Source organism: Mixophyes fleayi, chromosome 2 (genome assembly GCF_038048845.1).
Source record: "Mixophyes fleayi isolate aMixFle1 chromosome 2, aMixFle1.hap1, whole genome shotgun sequence".
Lineage (NCBI taxonomy): Eukaryota > Metazoa > Chordata > Amphibia > Anura > Limnodynastidae > Mixophyes > Mixophyes fleayi.
Window position 1 is genome coordinate 320,326,215 of NC_134403.1, and position 22,059 is coordinate 320,348,273.

The 22,059-nt window shown below is 38.3% G+C and overlaps 1 protein-coding gene across 6 annotated transcripts in view; it reads right to left on the bottom strand.

Moving 5' to 3' along the window:
• CUX1 (cut like homeobox 1) overlaps nucleotides 1-22,059 on the bottom strand; it is a 295,304-nt gene that overhangs the window by 169,705 nt on the left and 103,540 nt on the right. For 5 of the 6 annotated variants that reach the window (XM_075196738.1, XM_075196737.1, XM_075196734.1 and 2 more), the window contains exons 5-8: nucleotides 9,060-9,197; nucleotides 3,582-3,705; nucleotides 534-610; nucleotides 147-213 (exon numbers count right to left, since the gene is read on the bottom strand). In XM_075196738.1, coding sequence (XP_075052839.1) covers nucleotides 147-213; nucleotides 534-610; nucleotides 3,582-3,705; nucleotides 9,060-9,197 — 406 coding nt within the window. Of the gene's footprint in view, nucleotides 1-146; nucleotides 214-533; nucleotides 611-3,581; nucleotides 3,706-9,059; nucleotides 9,198-15,643; nucleotides 15,708-22,059 lie in introns of those variants that run through there. The other variant, XM_075196736.1, reaches the window with a different exon arrangement.

Here is a 22,059-nt window from a genome sequence, read left to right on the forward strand (position 1 = left end):
ATGCACGATCGGCCGTGTATGTCCAGTTGAAGCCGTTCTTCTGTTTTACTGGCAGTGCTACAAATCAAATCTCTTTATAGATCCATTACTAGTAAATTGAAATCAAGCAAAAAAAATTAAGAAATCCAATAACACTTGGCGCTTACTTTGCTGACGTCTCTTCATCATACTTCGTTTTCAGGTCAAATAATGCTGCCTGAGACTTGTCCAAAGCTACAGAAGAGAGAGGTAATAAATCAGAAAAAGCTTTAATAATAAGCATCAAGCACATTTCTAGAAGACATTCCTATATGCACGCTAGCTGTGCGCTATGCACACCAGCAAAATACAACAAAGCAGAGTGCAAGCTGCCTACAGTATATTTCACTGTGCAAGATTTTCTTCTATAGCCACCAACAATATACACTGAAGTCCTAATGCCAGCCTCAACTCAAATGCATCACAGACATACACTATGTGGCTAATATTACTTGCCCATTTTCCCAATTTCTTTATATAGCCTTGACCATTGTATTAACATGAAGTTTTCAAACCTGTCTGCAGAACTTGAACTCTGTGTTCAGTCTCCTCAAGCTTGGAAGACGTTGACATCTGAGTCTCTTGCAGCTTCCTAAGAAGACAATTAAAGAATTAAAAGAGCATCCAACTTTACCTCTCAGAATGTGATTCTTTGGGCACGCTTGCAGCAATATCACCTGCAATATTGACAAATTGATCTTATCTTGTGGTTTGTGGTCCAACAATTGAATGGATCATTTCTAAGCAGGACAGTAAATCAGGTAGACGGTTGTCCACCTTTTGTGTGTATAGTCATCTGCTGCCCCCATTATCAAGCCAGATTGGAAATAGACCTGGCCTATCAGGCACAGTTACATAATGGAGACATGTGTGAACAATGATTTAAATTATAAGCACTTGCAAGATAATTACACAACCCTGTCTCAGAGCAACATTTACTCTTGTGTAAAATACCAAATGTAAACATTTGAGATGAAGCGTGTGCTTGTAGCACAAGAGCAATGTAACAAAGCCGGTCACACACAAGCCGATCATACAGTGTGACTCAAGAGCAGAGTGATAGGATCAATACCCAAACTGGCCACACAAGAGCAAGTGTTGGATTGTGTGTAGTATAACGTGGACCTGTTACTGCAGATGACCACACACATTCAGACAGGATTTACTGGTATGACTGATAAAGTCCTGATCAGAATATCGGGCTTGCAGTCATCTGGGTCCAGGCAACTCGCCCAATATTAGTAAAGGATTCCTCAGATGTAAGAATATAATAACTGATACTAGTCGTATGTCTTTCTACTATCCTGATAATAACTATGGAAATAAAATATTCTGATAATCACAAATTGCTAGAGTTGCGGTTTTATAATTGGTCTTTCACCCCTTACCTAAAATACACATTGAGTGTGATATATTATACATATATATATTTTAACAATAGCATCCATACATAGATATAAAATTCCCTGGAGTGTAAACAACTAAAAGTAGCAGACATAAAAGGTGGAAACCACTCAGAGCCAACTATAGAGGATTACATAATACAGATACATGCACTGAGATAACTAACAATACATAACAATGAACACATCTTAGGTCCTCTAACGCTTTGGGGAATTTTCCAAATATATCTGTGAATGTGACGACATTTTTCATAATGGATAATAAATTTAGCGATACTTTAAATAGGTTATGTTAGTTTATGTAAGCTTTGCCTATAATTGGTCGGTGTTGAAAAAATAATAATAATCATAATAATAGTAGTACACATTTATTGTCCCAACACTAAGACAGATATGCAAATTAACCTGCAATTACCCTAAATTGAGGCGCTGGTTTATTTACAGAAAGGTGTACAACTTAATCCTATGCTCTGCAATCGCTGCATCAAAGAGATCCAGACATACAGGAGCAGCATGTGTGCATGCAATGTATAAACACTATGTACGACTAGAGCCAAGAAAAGCTTCAACAAAACAAGGAGAAAGAAAAAAAAAAAACACTCTACACACTGTGAAAAAGCAGAGGGCTAATCAAATAGTAATGGAACAATTGTCTACAAGAACTGGTTTGTCTTTTGCTTCAAATGCACCTGTCACCTACATAAGTGGAGGCAGCAGAAAGCACAGCATGCACAAGCGCCAAGAGGGTAAGCAGGCATCTTCAATTAAATAAAACTTATTAAACCAATTGTGGCAGTAAATGACATTACAATGGGTGCAATTTAGTACCTGGGCTCCTGGCCTTATGCCCATACTTTCATTTTTACCTGTGGATGCCTGTTAAGCAGCTTCTATTGAGAGCTAACCGCACATCCACAGCCCCTGGATAGATGCTTGCTAATATCAAATCCCACTTTATCATTTATCAATAAACACGTTGAAGTCATTCAATGTGTTCATTGATAAGGGACTAGACCCCAATAAGGCACTAGACCCCAATAAGGCACTCTCTTCAATATTACAAGAGTCCACCAAATGGCTGCCTTCATTGCGAGCAGGTGCAGACCCACTGACTTTATAAGTGGAGGATGAGTAGAAAGACAGACAGTGTATAGATTGCTGTCAGCGCTGAACACCTATACAGCTAGTTACAGCCAACTCTTTACATTGCTTCCCTTCATATGTTCTACATGATTCAGGATTCTGGAACTTTGGAAGACTGGAGAATGGTAACTAATTTGATGTTCCATTCAGACACACTGCAATGTGCTATACTTATTAGAACACTATATATTGTGGTAAGTAATACAGCAGATAGACAGACAGGATGGCTATATGGAAACCCTGGACAATCTGCTGTGGTGGTGCGTATGTGCAGTACCATCTAGGTGGACCATAAATCACTAAAATACACTTCATATAAAATTATTTTAATAATCATTTACTTTCTTGCCTTTTCAATAAATATTAACATAAGCGTGAAAAAGAATGGATGGTAAGAATGGCAGTGAACAAGCTCAGTAAAAGAGAACTTTCATTGTACAGTTGGTCATAACTGTAAAATAGGAACATTTCTAGGGACACTCTTTAAACCTGCAGGTGACCCTGAAAGATAGGGATAGATGGCAATGGGAAACGTGGGTTTAAAGTCCTGTCAAATCCGTTACATTGCAGGCCGCAGGGAAATTAATGTGCAGTCTCTACATACTGTTCAGTTACTGCTGAATCATAAGCTGAGGAAGTGTGAATGAAAAAGGTTTTACTATTATATGTGGAGTGCACAATATTTATTCATTTTACATTTTGACTGGAAATCCTGTCTCTGCTGTATCACTGAAGAGCTTTAGCCCTCCATATGTCCGGACACAGAGACACAAGAGAGTTATACATGTCCCCTTTGTAACATAATTGTCCCCACGTTATATTCTAGCGGCGTCCCTCTTTATAGGCGTTTATACGCCCTTCTTACCCATGGATGTGCTTTTTATTTGTGTTAATTTTATGGTTTGATCTTGTATATAAAGACTAGCCTGAAATAAATTCAATTACTTTATTAAATTATTTTTTATTATATATACACAAAATACATCGGCATGTACCAATGTTAATACTACCACTCACCTCTCTTTCTCAGCAAAGTCATTTTGTAACTTTTGTTCTTTTTCCAGAGCCAGATTTTCCGCCTGGTTCTTCAGGGTCTGTTCATATTCCCGGATTTTCTCTCTAAGTGCTTTTATTGTAACCTCTGTAGAAAAACAATTGGGAGAAAATGTGTTTACATAACGCTGTGTGGTTATATAATACAAGGCCTTCTTTACCCTGTAGGATCAGTGTGTTTTAAACTCCATCTCTTCAACTCTGACACAAAATCAATAGATATGAGTCCCTTTGGAGACCTTTTACTCCCTAAATGTTAAATTGAACTTTAAACGTTTCAGTTGAGAAGGATCAATGGATTTTGCTGGGAAACAGAGCCAGGGTTTCTGCAACATGTCTGAAAAGAAAAAAAATCAATGCTAAAACATAATATCACCTTATTGAACAGTTTCAAATGATCTCTCTGTTGAGCTGGGATTAATAAAGTCTCAGTGTGGGTTAAAGCATGAATTAACATGTGAAACCGTTTATTCATTTTTCTGTGCACATTAGGACATTAATTTCCCATAGCCGCCACGCGTATGATGAACGCTCCACAAGCCTCTCTGCTTCTACTCCATCCATTTGCATATTCCTGGCATCGCATTGTGATGTAAATCAATTAAACTCATTTTAAAGCCTTCAGACATGTACAATTAAAGAGCCACACAAGATGAAACACAAAACATTACCTCAGTGTAAACCTGACCTCCCTCTCTCTAGTACTATGTGATGAGCCCATCCCAAGGTACCCTGCTCACAGGTGGATTTAAAGGCGACAGAACATCAATGGAAAATAAACACCTCCGCACGGAAGTTTTTAATTTAATGAATAGTATAACTAAGAATTAAGCATAACGCTACTAAATACATATGCAACACATCCAACAGAGAGACCTAGGATATGTAGGTTTACGTAATGCTTTAACTGGAATGACAAACTCCACTATGCTGCATCTGGTCCAAATTTGGCCACCCGCATGAACTAACATGCTGGACAGTGCGCCAGGCACGTCGCGCTAGGACTGTGATTCGGGTCGGCCACATGTGGCCGGCTTGAAGCAAAACTGTGCTATTTTACTCTGTAAAATGTCAAAAGGAAGGAAAGCAGGTGACTGAGGGGCACTCAGAGACAATGGATGAGTGTAAATATAAAATAAAATTCAATTTTATTGATATGCCTTAAAAATGTTAATGATAATTCATCCTAAACCCAAAAGCTGGCGAAATATTAAAAACCAAAAACAAAAACAATAGTTAAAATTGCAGATCCACTGCAAACTTAAGTCAGTGGTCCTATGATGAATAATAAACTCTGAATTCAGAGTTTATTAAATCCACCTATAAGGTGCAATGTTATATGCTGGCAATACCATATTATTAGCTGCAGAGTTTAAATATAATTATTCATTATAAAATAACATCATAGGTACCATGACTCTAGTGCTGTTAGGGAATACAAAACACAGAGACATAGCCATCTTCTTGCACTTTACATGTGGGGTGATTTCAGCTTTTTCTTGTACCTAAAATTAGTGTTTATCCCTAGTAAGATAACGGCCTGCTCGCTTATGCTACATGATTCCTTGGAAAATACAGCTAGGATAAAAGCTGCACTGGTCCACTTTAATAATCGTTTTATTGAAGGAGAGAATGGCTAGATTTCATAATGTTGCAAAACTTGCGTTCAACTTTGCAACAACATTATTTGCCCATAAATCATACTTTACACATAAAACAACCTTTATACTACACTTTACATTACTAGAGACATAACTGAATTGCAGATGAAAAGGTTATGCAAAGCATACTTCCTGTAACTGATACAAAAGTCATTTGTTCACCTGGTTCTGTATGTTCGAATATATAGATATTGTTTGCATTTAGCTGTAATACAAAACAGACTAAAGCTGGCTCGTTTCTGAGTGTTGCGGCTGATACAGGTTAACTGTAATCAAGTCCGGTACATGCTTTCAGCCCAGAACACTCAGCCTACAGAGAAACACATAAGCCATCTAAATTGTTTTTGAGTAGTACTCCAATTAGTCTGTTTTTCCACAGTATTTTAATTAGTTAAGGTCCTTGGCTCCAAGGTGGCCTGATCTGGTATTGGTCACAGAGACTAGTATAGAATAATGACTTCAAGCTGAGACATAAAGGACTGTCCTCCCACGCTAATTCCCAGACCAGAAGGGGTTTAACCATCTCTTCTGTGGCAGCACCAAACTGACAGGAGAAAAGCTCATCATAAACTAGAACAGTGAGAAAGGGAACAGAAATGCATAGCTGTCTCAGTGAACCTGATGCTTATATGAATACACTGGAAACGCGGTAATACAGCAAAGTTTACTTAGTTTAAAGTAAGGGCATATTACAATTGGCCTGAAATACAAATGCCAAAGTATTTTAGTCCCAATTACAAAACCACTCTATTGGCCAGTCTCTCTAAAGCTGTGTGTGTGTGTGTGTGTGTGTGTGTGTGTGTGTGTGTGTGTGTGTGTGTGTGTGTGTGTGTGTGTGTGTGTGTGTGTGTGTGTGTGTGTGTGTGTGTGTGTGTGTGTGTGTGTGTGTACACATACACACATGTATATACATACACTGTATATGTACAGTGTATGGGCCTTGGTGCCAGGGTACAAAATAAAATATTTTCTAGTACATATGTATCTAGAGTAATAAGGAGCTGCCTAAACAGACATAACTTTCCCATATAGAGAACACAACCTTAGTCCATGTGTGACCAGCTTAATACACAGTTAAAATCTCTAAGTCAGTTCCTCACTGCAGATATTACATTCAACCAATCTGTAACAAAAAAAAAAAACTTGTGATTGTGTTTATGGGTCACAGAATATTTTCCCCATTTATGTAAGGTTGCAAGAAAAAAGTGCAGCAACCCATAATAATCACCAGTGAGCAGCTATAATTAACGACTCCACAAAACCATAATAAAGTAAATACTGGAGCTTGCAGTACAAATGCAGCTTTGGACCCATCAAGCATCTAAAGTTTTGCTGATGCAGAGGAAGAGGCTCCCATTTGCAGAGAAGTTTGCATAGACAGAAGAGAGGAGTTTGGCAGAGCGAATACGTTGCTAACATTAAAAAAAAAATGACTAACTATTAGCTAGTGATGATGCTGGAGAGGTGGGGGCATGCTGTTATTTGCACTCAACCCCTACAGGGGCACCAATCTTGTGCACCCACTGGAACCCTATTGAAAAGAATAGGAAGGACTCTGCATCTATACCCTTGCATTCTGGACAAATTCACAAATGCATGTGAATGTGTCCAGTGAAAATCAACCACATTTCAACTGCTTAGACATAGTGTTTACATGCCTTTTTACATGCAGTTTGCACCAGTGTTTTTTTTAAGCAAAAGCAACACCTGTAAGTTAGGGACCTAAGGTCTTGTTTCTTCTTCATCTATGTATAAGATTGCAGATATCATAGAAAACAGGCCAAATGTTTGAAGCTCTTTTTTGTCTTTTCTGTGATCGGTTCTAGAACACAGAATATAATGAGAGGACTGAGTGGCACATTTTACATTTTCATTTTACGTTCAGTGATTATTTAAGCTTCTGTATAAACAATCTAATCACTGTGAGCTTTATGTACAATGATGACGTCTCATCACTTGCACCAAGTTGTCTTCCAGATGCTGGCAGTACTGCAAATATTTTTAGTACCTTTATATTAATTTTAATTGTACTTTGGTCTTTACACACAAAGGTGTAAGGTTTAAGAGAGTTTTGTATATTGATTTTTCTTGTGTGTCATTTATGAATAAACAAATGAACAAAATATGAATATATATGGGGTTAGTAAAAAGAATATTCCTTTGTACAGACACTGACTGCGTTTTATAAAGCAATTCAGTTTCTGATCAAACAGGTGTAAAGTGCTTCTACTATCTAGCTGTGTGTCACCTTAGTTATAATGTTATAAGTTATTTCAGACAACTCTAGTATCTTTCTAATGTAGTTATCTAGGACTTGTGTGCATTGTAAAGGTCCACTAAACCGAATATATAAGTTGCCTAATAGATATGTGCTGCTAATATTATTCAGAATACGTTGTATTGTATAGTGGTCATTAGAAGTCTCCCTGCATTGTGCATAATTGTAAGGTTCTTTTTAATGCAAATGTAGTCACTATAATGCAGTCTGTATTGCATGATGGTCAGTAAAATGCTTCCTTTATTTTAAATGGCTCAGTAATATGCTGTATTGTATATGGATCACTAAAATACCCTTGTATTTCATATGATTGAAATGCTCTAGCTCATATTACTTCATGGTATAAAGTGATATGGGTAAAGTTATGGCCACTTGTTTACCACAGCATGATTAACTCTCATTTCACCCCTTAATTCCTTCCCTTTTCTCTTCCCAAGCTCTTTCTCTCAGTACCATGGATTTTGTTTATTGCAAAGTATGGAGACAAGGAGGGTTCATTTTTGCACTAAGGTCATCTATTGCATTGGTTTGATGTTGATGTATTCAGTTGTCATCTAACTTAATCTCTTTAACCATGAAAGAGACACTTGTGAACTCACGAAAAACAAATCATGCAACAAATCCAATCGCAGATACTAGGGGGTAAATGTATTAACCTCCGGTTTCTTCAACTCCCGCGAGTTCGGCATCTTCGGCGCTTAAATTTAAAGTGGCGCTGCCTTGTAAAGGGAAGTTTCCCTTTACATGGCAGCACCGCTTTGAATATAAACGCCGAAGACGCCGAACTCACATTTACCCCTAGGTGTCAATTTCACAAATGCACAGCAATATAACACAAACTAAAGTGTCATGTAATCAAGAACTAGTAGGTGTTGGCCATAGCAAGCAATCATTATTTTTATCACCACCACTACAACAGTTTGACAAATGTCTCCAGTGTATATTTATTAACGATCTAACATTATGGGGGGTACTCAATTGACGGCGGGATCGCTGAAAACCCAGCGCTGGAAAAATATTACCGTTAATACGGTAATATCTCGCTGGATTTCAGCTCGCGGCTCCCTGAGCTGCGAGCTGAAATCCAGAGAGTAAATTACCGTATTAACGCGCAGGACTACCGTATTAACGGTAATATTTTTAGAGCGTGGGATTTTCGGCGATCCCGCCGTTAATTGAATACGCCCCTATCTGTGGATATTTCTTTCTTACTTGCAATACAGACCAAGCTTTGGTCTGCAGAAATAAGGAGCTACTCTGAGACAGGCATTAAACAATAACCTAATAGGTGGTAGGAGCGAATCCTTTTACTCTCAGAGAAAGCTTAGCGACAATATACTACTAAGCAATATGTTGAAGATACTGTTGTATTTGGCCAACATTAGTTTATTACATTTGTAAGATAAAATGACACCTGTCATATCACATTATAGATACATTATCTTACTACATTTGCCACAACTACTTTCCTGAACAAATTAAATGATAAACTTTAGAACAAACCTTGATTTTTTACTTCAGCAAACTCTTTATTGTATTCATCTAATGTCTCTCGAAGCTTCTGGTTCTCTGTTTCAATATCGTGCATGCGTTGCACCTTTAGTTGCAATTGCTGTCCCAGATCCAAGGCGGGTACTGGATCTAAAAGAAAGGTAAAGATCTATCAGAATGTTAAGCGACTTGCTCACGTTAACTTGCAACCAATACAGAGGTGACATGTTTAGTTACATTCATATTAGAATAATTAAGTTATTCTACATATGAAGTGCTGAACATTATTATCTTGCTTTCTCAAACGTTTACTGTGTTACCAAATGCCCAGGGGCTACTTCCGTTTGGTCCTCCTGTAGACATTTCAAAGTGGTAAACGAAACTGATCACTACTTTAGATGGTAATACAGCTTTAAGCAGGGTCAGTACGATCTAGAGGTCTGCTTCACAATGGCAGCATTGCTGGTGTAAATGTGGTAACTGAATTACACAAGTTTCACACAAAACAATATCTAAACAGAAAACAGTGCTAAAGTTAGAGCAAGAGCCACTGACATTACCCTTAAATCAGAATTGATCAGATATGCGCCTCCATAATTACTGCTCATATATGGGGGAGATTTGTATTATGTTATTAGATGCAACTTTCCCCTCTCCTCCTTAAATGGGTAATACCACGTATTTTTAATTTATTATTATTTATTAATTTTTAAATATCCAACCCCTAGAATTGTGAGAGCTCTGCTTCAGCCTGCTGATGCAATCATCTTTAAAAGCCCTAGCATAATAACTAATGGTTTGATTGTCGGCATTTAGTAGCTGTGTTGATGCAGAGCTTCTGAATGCCGACTTGGTCCCTACTCGGGGTCATCATAGGCACCGTTGCTGCCCATTTAGGAATAGGGCCCTCAACTCCAACAGCACACAGAACGAGGGAGTGCCCATTGGTGGGACCCCACAAATCGGGTAAGTGGGAGTGATGAGGTTTACGTAAAAACACAAATTATAATGTGGAATTAACTTTATACCAGAACTAATAAACTAGGAACTATGATTTATTACCCAGCTCATAGCACCTCCATTATAATACCATAGTCCAGTGGTTCCCAAACTGTGTGCCTAGGTGATCTCACAGGGGTGCCTCGGCCAGGGCCAGTGGTAAACAAGGCGAGGGACTAATTGGTAATTAGTTTGGCTTAGGAGTGCATACAAAAAATTACGGAGACCCTAAGGGTGCCTTGAACTGAAAAAGTTTGGGATCCACTGCCAGTCGCTTATCTCAAAGTCTATTAAAATACATTAAATCCATTTAATGTTGCTGCTAATTTTTAAGGCACCACAACGCTCCTTATAGCCCTTTACAGTGACGAAAAGAGCATAAACCAGACCTTCAAGGTAGACAAAAATACATGCAGAGTTTGAAACCAATCTAGTGGGAAAAAGGCAGAGACAGGAAAAGTGAGTGTGGCTCAGAGTGAAGATTGGGACATCAGTAAGAGTGTATGAGTGAGAGAGGTATAGATGGAAAAAGGGCTGACTCTAGTAAAGAGGTGGAGGAGGCTCATGTCAGGGTTGGATACAGAGGTTAGTAGCGGCATGGGAAAAGTGGTGCAGGCAGGAATAAGATGATCAGAGAGAAGGCCAGGAGCCAGGTCTAAGTGTGTAAGAGAGTATATAAATGTGAGGTTTCAGATATAAGAAAGGTTAGTGGTTTTAAGGACTTTGCAAGTAAGAATGCAGAATGGCTCAGTGGATAAGGGGTGAGAGAGGAAAATCAATATTGCTGCAGCATTTATGAACATGAACATGAAAAGAGGACAGATGGTTGATGGGAACACCAGATAGGATGACGTTGTGGGGAACACCAGATAGGACGAGGTTGCAGTTTGTGTGTCACTCTCTTTATAATGCCACCCTTGCTATTTATTATACAAGTTGTGAGCTATATTTTAAGCTGGTATAATAAAGAGGTAGCAGAGTAAAGATAGTTTGCTCACCTCTGATGTAATCCTTTCTGCAGTGAGAAAATTGCAGTTGTGTAGATCTTAGTAGGGTAATTCTGTCCTGCTTGTCCACAATACCATCATATAATAATGGTGCATAAGCAGCACAGGTCGTCTGAATGTGTTCATAAATACTCGGGGTGATGGATGGTGTATGTGTGTATGTCTGTAAGATAACTTTCTAAAACTTTTATATTTAAAAATGTCTGCATATATATCCCAAATATAAACCATGCACAAACATGAGAAACAAACGTTATTAACCCTATCTGTACAAGGTCTAAGCATGAATCGCATACAGAGTAAACCTAAAAACTAGGTCATATTATCATCTATTATGTGTATAGCGCATATTACGCAGCACCTATAGGGAAGGTTTTATCATTTCCTATCAGTTTCTGCCCCAGTGAAGCTTACAATCTAAATTACAAAATATAATGGAGTGAAAAATATACTGCTTAAAAAATACGCATGGAGAGATTTCACAAATCTGTGCGCCAATGTTTTTATATGCAATTGATGCTGCAATTTTCCACTGCACGACGTATTTCCTGGTAGTGGCGTTGTTTCAGTTGACGCAGAGCTTAATATATTTCCAGATCAGCTCTCTTCAACCGGAGTGTTTATCCAGAAAAATCATGGTTTTCGTCACATAAAATTTCAGAAAATAAACCTTCGTTCTAAATAGAATATACGTCTCTACCAGACTTCTATTATGTAATTACAGTGAATGAGAATGACACCCATTAGACTGTCTACCTCTTAATGCATACTTATTGCATTATATTCACAATTGGACTGACCACTACACCATTGATTTCCAATACGGAGATAAACAGACCAGCTGCTTGAACAATACTGTGGAAAGCACATGCTAGAGGTTGCTGGAGCAGAGAGGACTTCAGAAAGATTATTAAATACATGTCTGATGAGGGCGCCAGATTTAGTGGTAGAAAGGCAGGAAAGATTTAGTCTCATACAGTGGAATGCTAAACATCAAACTAAATGGATCAACAACAGCGTACATTAGCTAGTTCAATTAACTTAAGGGGAAAAAAAAAATCAGTTATTCATTTTATAGACCACCCTCAGTTTGTAAGTGTATATCTGTTAACACATTAGACATGGACACATGCTTTTCCTCAGCTACCCGAGAGGAGACTGCTGGCGGATAGGATGGCACCGGATTTCACTGTTCAATTAGGGAAGAGCGTGCAGCCTGCACCCAATAGGTTAAACAAAGACGTATTGTAATTCATATATAAGTTGGACGCGTCCCAGCTCCCTAAAATAAGCAGCAATTCATATTAAAAAAAAAAAAAGGATGGAGACAGACAGTCGAGTCTTCTAAACGCTAGTTAAGAGTCAGGAAAAGCCTAGTCACTTCTCTGATTATGAAGTAATGACAGCAGTCTTCACAATTAGAAAGCAGGAACGCTTGCCAAACGTTTGCCCTATATATACTGGCTTCTAAACTATACAGCACATTATAAATATCTACCTCTAAAATATATCCAAATGACAGAGTTAACTCTTACATGTACACATATAAAAACAAGCATGGAGCAGGGCCTTGCACTAAGCCTGTGTATATAAAGCAGGGATTTCCTCACCACCTCAATGAAAGGTATACATCAGCCTATGAAATGAAAATAGTACTTTTAAAGCAGAAGCCTTTGATGGCTTATAGATGAGAATAAAACTGATAAAAAGGCATTTATTGCATTAGCATACTAACAAATAAATGTAGAAACTGGGCCACAGCCCGAAAAGCCTTGACCATGCCTCATAGGCAGGCAATCCTCAGTCTGCCCATTGTCATAAAGGGAGCTGTTTACCAAACAGCAGCACTTTTGTGTTAGTATGTACTAATGGGTACCTGATAAACTTTTACAGACCTTACAGAACACTTGATAGGCAAGAAGTTGAAAAAAAAAGCATAATACAGACAATATATTCTGTTAGAGTCAGACAGTCTTATTAATTACAGGTATCACTTTTCTTGAGGGGTACACACCAAAATTGCAGCTGTGAAAGAGACCAAATGAAACAATTAATTTACACAAATAATAATGTACTGCAGTACAGCGATGTGCCCATCTTACCTTACAGAGCACCTGAATCATATCTCCTACTCAAAAGATACCACATGTAGATCCACAGGCACATTAAACTTTAATTCAAATTGATCCACTACATCACTATTAAGAGATTATGTAAACGTTTCCATATGATGCAAAATGTTTGTATTTAAAAGTGATATTTCATTAAATCGAAGCTTCTGTGTAATTGGCCATCTTACAATCCAAAAGGAGTCTGAGAAAACCATTATCTTCTGAAGTGTTGTGAAATGTTTACATACATATCTGGCAATGCTGACATCAGCCCTTGTGTAATCTTAAATTTTAGGTTTAGAGTTTAGTTGATCTAAGAGAAGGATCCCGTGACATGAATGACTAGTATGCAAAAGTTGCCTCCTCAATCACTGGTCTGCCAGATTAATAGGTGAAAAGACACATTGCCTAATGCTAATCTATAGAATGCAGCAGAAATGTTCGTACCCTCATTCCCATCTATACCATGTGATCACCTTGCTACCAATGACTGAACAATATGTCAGGAAAGTCATGATTTGCCTTTACTGGTTAAACTTTTCTTACTAACTCCATACAGCAAATGCAAATCTGTATCATATCAATGTCAAGGGTAAACGCAGTTAGTCTAATTAGTCTCTGCATTCATTGTATAAAGTCCATCTGTGCTGTCATTTGTAATTGACTGGTGGGAAGAGGGGTTTTCTGGCTGGCTTTCCTGGCAGAGACAGAAGAGAAGGTAGAGGAATGGGGAAAGATGTAATCAATAATAACTCTTGTCTGCAGCCCATCACTTGCAAGCGACATGGACGATAAACTGTTTGACCCTTTATTTACTGAGGTGGACAGCCCAAACATATTACAATTGATTACACGAGTAACGTCAGCAGCAATAAATTTCCATTGGTCCTATAATCCTATATAAGGTACAGCAGTGAGCGCCTATTTACCTGGTCACAGTGTTCTACAGAGGAGAGATAAAACACACATACACTGGTTATAATACATGAGCATTACTGGAGACAAATGAGGTCTCATCCCTGATCACAAGAGCTTACAGTCTAATAGCAAACAAAAGACTGCTTCAGAAGGCACAAGTGAATGATTTGAGCAATATATGAAAGTATATTGTTATAAAGTGGCCACCTGCTCAGGAGTATTGATCAGAGTAGTTACACAAATGTTTCTGGCTGAAGGACCTCAGGCCTGGCACTGGAGAATGTACCAGATTAGGGGAACAGTACAGAGAAGTGTAGAGGGGGCATTATGTTAAGAGGGAGATAGATAGGCAACAAGCTTTCTAGATGAACCAAAGGACCGAATAGCTAGTGGACATAAGTGGTGTGCTTTTAGAGACAACTAAACCCAACATGTAAGCTGCCTTATTACAAGAGCTACTGATACCATTTACAAACATACTATATATATATATATATATATATTTCCAATACATTAGCTGCACAGGGAATATGAATACAATGTCAAACATATCTAGTTCTGTTGAGTTTCAGCTATTATCCTCCATTATCAGCCCTCATCGCACAGGTGAGTCTAGTTGCAATATTTTTCAATTACGCACAGGTGAATGATTGTCAAGTACAAGAAAAATGCTCACCTCATAACGGCAGTTCTGGCAAGCTCCTGGAACTTTCAAATATATATTTGTAAAGTTCTTAAAAACTCCTTTATAGAAGTCAACTTGTATTTTGTGTTTAGCGGACCTTTAAAGCTTTGTAGGTTAAGGGTCAGACTAATAAAGCCCTAAGTATTCTGCAGGAGCATGTGGCTGCTGGGTCATCGGGAGTGGTTACCTAGGCCTTAAGAATAATAGCCCAGTAAGATATATATGATTAGGTATTTCTCTACTGTGGGTCATAGACTTTGGTCCCTCAGGCCAAACGCTGCCATCAATCCCTAGGAAGGGGTGCTAGTAAAGTATATTGCTTCACATTTGTAGACCTATATAAAGTTTAATATAAAAGTAATATTGGCTACCACAGGAATTGCAGAATACATTTGTCCACTGGTGTATATATCTGTACAAAAGTCACCATTTCCCATATTTTAAACTTGGTATGGTGTGTTCACAATCAATGCCACTTACTGAGCCACTGACACAAAGAACATTGCCAGTTATTCCGGCCTTCCTGTGTTCTAGGCTGCAGATGAATGCACCCCTTGTGTGTTTGCCTTATGCTACGACATCGCATTCCTGCATACGTTACTTTTTGCCAGGGCACTCTAGGCTAATATAATCATACGATTACATAATTAAACCAGCTGTCTCATTATAGAAAATCAACTGGAATTCAAGGCCTAATTAGTCATACAGCAATTAGCATGCTGATGAGCAACTGATGAAAAGCTGCCTAGATTTCAAGTGTGTCAAGACCACCCAGATATTTAGTGGGCAGAGAGGGACTTGAATGGTAAAGCAGCGACTGAGAGCTGGACACATTGATTATACTTCACACACAAGATATGTTTCCCATTCTGTTACCTCAAACACCAGAGAAAGCTGATCTGACCAGACGAGTTCTCTGCCGTCCCAAAACAGAGGAAACCGATCTAATTTTACAATACAAACAAGAAACACAAAAAGGTCAGGAACGTGTGCTCTGGAATCTGCAAGTCAGCATCACAGATCACTTCTTCTGGCAGACAGAAAGTACAAGGGGATGGTCAAGTGGTCTCCTGAGAAGGAGACCCACAAATAAAGAAATGAAATGTGTTTGTAGATCCTTAAATAATACACATCCCATACAAATATCTATTCATAGCTCACAGCCAGTAGTGTGGAAATGACAATGTAAGGACCCAGTCTATCAAATCATCACAGATCACTTTAAAAGGAAAACAACATATTGAAACAAATGACTAAAGAAGTGGTTATTTTTCTATGGTTTTCCCACAAGCTATGTCTTATACGGAGCTTGTATTTCTGTCTTAGACAATCTGGCAGCCTCTTTTAGAAAACAAATGGTGAAAGCAGTGTGTGTTGAGCTTATATAGTGAAGAGCTTACTACAATTAGTGACATTGCCTACCTATATAAAGGGAAAATATACAAATAGGGCAAATAATTAAGTCAACCAGTTGCTCCAGTGTTAAAATAGCACAACGTGTCCACCTAACACTGGGAATGATACAATTTGTGAAAGAGATACACTTATTACATCAAGTGAAACCATATGCTGCAGTTTGTGATCTAAACAGTGCTCAACAGTAGCCAACACGGGATGCTTTTACCGGCGGTCCGCCCTGGAACCAAAACATTCATTAATTAATATAGATATTGAGTTGAGAAATATCATACAACTCAGTCATATTTTTGAACTGTAAAAAAGACCAGGCTATGTGGAGTACACTACATAAACAGGTGTGAGACATATGTTCACCAGCTACACGATAGACATTTATATGGTGAACACCATAATATAGACAGGGTTGGAAGGTCATCAATAGCAACAGACATTATTAATTCTAATGTAAACAGTATTATTAGTTCGCCAATTCTCATGTAGACAATAATCTTGGGTCGACAAATTAAATGTAGGCAGTATTATTAAGTCAACAATAATATCCCTATTCATATAATACTGTCTATATTTGATTTACTGCATACACAAACGCTTTAGAACTAATACTACGCAATTTACATATACACATGCAACCATTTAGAAATATATTTTCTAATGGCTTACATACACCTAAAAACACTGAGGTATTTCATGACAATACCAGCGATTGAGTGTTTTATATGGAGCGCAATATTTTAACATGACTTAATATACTTATAATCTAGAGTATTGTGTATGATATTCATTAAAGTGTTTTTATGAAATACAGAACATAATTACTCAAGAAGATCTTTGAGTGTCTATACATATATTAATGATGGGTTTCTAGTAGCAGCAAATTTAGCGGTTTACCTCCACTACAACACATTTATAGAAGCAACATGTTTTTAGAAGACATGTATCAAGTTTCCATAGGAATCATCCACAAGTGCTTTGATGACGTTTCCCACATTGTGTTCCATACTGGTTCCAAAGACAGCAAAGGAAAGGATTCAAAAAACATACAAAATAAAATTCTTCTGGGCTCCATTTTTCAGTGCGTACAAATACTCAATTACTTTATAAAAATTAAAAAATAATGGGAAAGAACCTAATAGACTTTGTTTCCTTCTGGAAATCAGGCACACAAATCAGGTATGGTTCACATAGGGGTGTGGTAAAATAAAAAATTCCACCAAGTTAGTATGAAGTGAGAGGCGAGAGACAGGCGGACAGACAGAGGCGCGAGAGACAGGCGGACAGACAGAGGCGCGAGAGACAGGCGGACAGACAGAGGCGCGAGAGACAGGCGGACAGACAGAGGCGCGAGAGACAGGCGGACAGACAGAGGCGCGAGAGACAGGCGGACAGACAGAGGCGCGAGAGACAGGCGGACAGACAGAGGCGCGAGAGACAGGCGGACAGACAGAGGCAGGAGAGAGAATGATATTCACATGGCTCGAGCACAGTGCCTTCTGACTAAAAAGAACATATATATTCTTCACACACATCTAGGAACACTTTATTTAAGTAATCACTCATCACACAGATTAGAGGAACCTCTTTAATGAACATATATTTAATACAAGTTAACCCGTGCAGGATACTCATGCATTCTAGTCAAATCAAGCTACTTAAGGTGTTAAAAAAGGTTCTTGTCATGCATTTGGGCCTAGCCCAGGCCTCCTCAGGGGAAGTTACTTCCCGACGCAAGCGCCCTTTTTTAACGTGGTTTTGTCCACATGTCACCACCTCATCATTTTTCTCCATCACCTCATCCTTCATTTTCATCGCCACATCCTTCATCAAGCTACTTAAGGTGTTAAAAACTCCCCACTGTCACCCCCGGCAACCACCACTCCCAACTGTCACTTCTCCTTCAAGAAATATATAGGTCAGTGTATAACTCTGCCCAGCAGGTGGCGCTGCAGCTTGTTTTTTTTTTTCACACACGCCACTAGGCATTTATATAGTAGATATAAATACATTGAACACTAGTCTGTCTGCATAAAACTATTGCATTCTGTTTTGAAAAAATCAGTTGGCACTCCACCATTAAAGTCATAGGCAGTTTTAAATGTCATTTGTGTTCAGACATGAATTGAATGTAATCGCCTTCATTAGCGTAAAGTCTGTTTCTGAGCATATGCAGAGCAATTTCACACAAGATACTGTATGCAAAAGGGAGTTACGTCCTAGGATGAATCAGGCCCCTTGTATTTAAGCCCTGTGAATAGCACAGCAAGCAGCATATCATTAAAATGAGTGGTATTATGACCAATAATTAGAAGGCAGCCATAAAAGTACACACAAACACACACATTTGTGTTTGTTACAGTATAACACACACACTGCATAGCACTATAGACTGCCACAACAAGTGCCATGGCGTTCAAACCTAATGTTGCACCCACAACACAATACATATTCCTTAACAGGAACTGATGTAATCCAAAAACTTTTGATAGTGGATTCACCATTGAAAGACCCGTGTTGTGGATGGATGGAAACACAGTGAACATTTACAGTTACTGCACCTGTGAGTCTATCACCATTGTCTTAGCCACTGACAGGAAGGAAGCAGCCCAAGGATAGGATTCCGTAACAGAAAACTTTGGGGGGTTTTCTTCCCTTAAAAAAATGTAACATCATTGCAGCACTAAGTATCCTAGAAGGGTTTACATTCACTTTATTTGTATATTAAAACTCATCATTAACAGTTCTTCTCATGGAATCTAATTTCTCCATTTATTTGCATTTATTAGCGAGTGATAATTGCTATTTTGCTTGCTCTTTAGAGGAATAATGAAATTCTATTAACATATGACAAAAAACTGGCCCACCCATTGTATTATGAAAAAAAATTGCCTTGATTGGTATTAATTTGCAACAAAGATAATAGAAATAAACAGCAGTACACTGCTTTTCATTCCCTCAGCTTTACAGAACACACATTTACAAACAATGGTGCACAGATTATTAAAAAATAAGCAAATATTGTGGCCCTTAGCAAACAGACAGACACGTGCTTTCACTTTCTAGGCCAGTGATGGGCGCCCCGATACACTTCGGGGGCTGCTGGTGCAGCCTTCAACCTGCAAAGGGCCGCACATTACACTTATTCTCATTACGATAAAACTATACATTTAATCAAAGAACGACACCTATTTGAACAACATATTTGTAGGCATTCTAAACAAGTGTTACAACAAACAAATAAATAAAATGAGCCACAATACCCACCATCAGACACATGAAAAGCCGTTTTGCTATATCAGCTTTGCAAAACCTGTACCCTTGTCTTACCAACAAACACAGTCCGCATACCCAACACACAACGGGACTAAAAAAAAAAAAAATCACATACACAGTATCATGTACACCACATTGGAGGATGTACATGAGAATGTGTCAAAGGTGCCCTGAGGGAATCTACATTGGAGAGACCAAGCAGAAACTGCAATCCAGGATGAGTCTAACACAGACACACAAAAAAGACGACACTGGAAATGATGATCGGTGCTTTGGAACGACTATCGTTCATCGTCTAAGTGTGCACACTAACGTGATATCAGGCTGAGCGGTCGTTTATCGGGTGATTGGCCCGATACTTGGCTGAAAACACTGTAGTGTGTACCCAGCCTAACATGCATCGAAACTCAATGTAGTCGGTCGAGCAATTGGCCGTGATTTTGAACACACTGCAGGATTGGAATGAGATTTATAATTCTTCTGAATAGTCAAATGAAACAATGATCTGTAATTTGAAATGACTGTCATTCATCGTGTAAGTGGATTTATTGGTAGTGTGTACCCAGCCTAAGCATGACTTATACATACTATGTCACTACCTACAGAAGCCTAATGGAATTTCAAATTCCATACCCCCCTCCCCCCCCCCCCCCAACATGATTTGGAAAACAAAGCAAAACTAAGGCATAAATAATAATTGCATCCTATAATTGAAATAAAGCAAAACTTTAGTTTTACAAAAACATGTCACATTTCTTCAGCTAAAGCAATACCCAAATTTCACTTTGTTATTCACCCCACAGCTAAGAGATGGGTATAAAGTCAAATTGAATTATATGGTTGGCACTGTTCTATTATGGCCTATGGATAATAGTTAATTATACATCACCAAAGTGATTGATAAGAAAACAACCAAATGAATAAATGCTGATCAATTTATCTTTGAAGAATAAATCACAGCGATAGCAGTCGCTCAACACATTTAAAACATATGTCCTACATCTAAATAGGATACAAGTTCCTTTTTATATATTCCACTAAGGAGAACACAGTCAAATACAAGCTCTTGTGTGAATTAATTTGAAGAGGAAAAAAAGAAAATGTACCAGTTAATAAAAAAAAAAAAAATAATCTTGAGGTGATAAATGATGCAAACATGATGCATTCTACATAATTATATTTAAACACATTAAAATAATGCACAGCCTATCAGCTCATTGCTAGGCATATGGCTGGCAGTGTCCGGCTGCTCATTGAGGTCAGTGGTTCCTAATGAAGTTACACCTGCAGTGCAGACAACATGGCCATAATACGCCTTAGTTCTCAAAAACGTCATTGCTTCCTAGTAAATATAAGGGTTGCATCCCTGTGAATATTGATTCAGTGCAAAAAATAGCCTGTTTTGTGCAGACAACAGAGGAGTTTTAAAGCAGAAAAGCTTGGTATACAAATATGTAATTATTAAATAAGAATAGATGTGAGACTAATAAGGAAAGTAAGACAAAGAAAAGTAGCAAGTTTGCTCCTGGACAAACCATGTTACAATTAGAGATGGTCACTGACCCCTGGTGTTTTGGTTTTGGATCTGGAATACCTTCGTGTTTTGGTTTTGGCAAAACCGCCCCTTGCGTGTTTTGGTTTTGTTTTGCTATTTTTGTAAAAAATAGCATTTTTTTTGGTCTAAAATAACCTAATTTAGTGCGCCACAAGTTTGTTGGATGAGTGAGGTAATTCTAAAGCTAATAAATTAAGAAACAGTTTAATCCCTGGTAGGCCGTCCTTAATTCTAACACTCGCCTGCAAATTATACAGACAAACCTGATTGTCTTCCCCTCCATCTTTGAATATTGGCAATGTAGCCATCGTCTTTGGGTGTATATTACACCCTCCATTTGTGGTTAAATAGAAAAAAGCAGCCTGCATAGACTGAACAATATAAATAGAAATGGACAAATGGCAGTCTGTATCAGACCCCCTCCCCTCTCCACTAGTAGTAAAAATAGAAAAAAATTCAGCCGTTATAGACTGTAGAATATAAATAGAAAAGGACAAAGCCAGTTTGGTTTCTGTCTGCATCAGGCCCCCCTCCACTTGTAGTTAAATAGAAAAAAGCAGCCTGCATAGACTGAACAATATAAAAAGAAATGGACAAAGGCAGTTTGGTGTCTGTCTGTGTATGACACTCTACCCTATCGTGAAATTGACAAAATAGCAGCCTTTCAAGACTGTACGTGATATAGAAATACTCCAAGTCCCTTTCCTATTTGGGGGTAGATTGCACCCTGCACTTATACTTATAAGTGTAGGGTACTTATTTTTTTGGGGGTGTGTTTTTTTCCCTGATTTAAAAAGACTATGTAATTTTACATAGTCTTTACCAGATGACGTACAGGGAAGACTACCGTCAGGACTGGTGCCAGCACCTGCTTGCTGATCCTGCTCATATGTGGACTGCTTTGAATCCATTTTAATGAGCTCAAAGTACTTGTGCAAAATATTAAATATATAGTGCTGCTAGATAAGACTCAACACCAGAAAAATTATTGTTTCACACTGGGGAATATGGGACACCCCAAAGCACTTGTAGTGCAAAATATTTTTTTTAA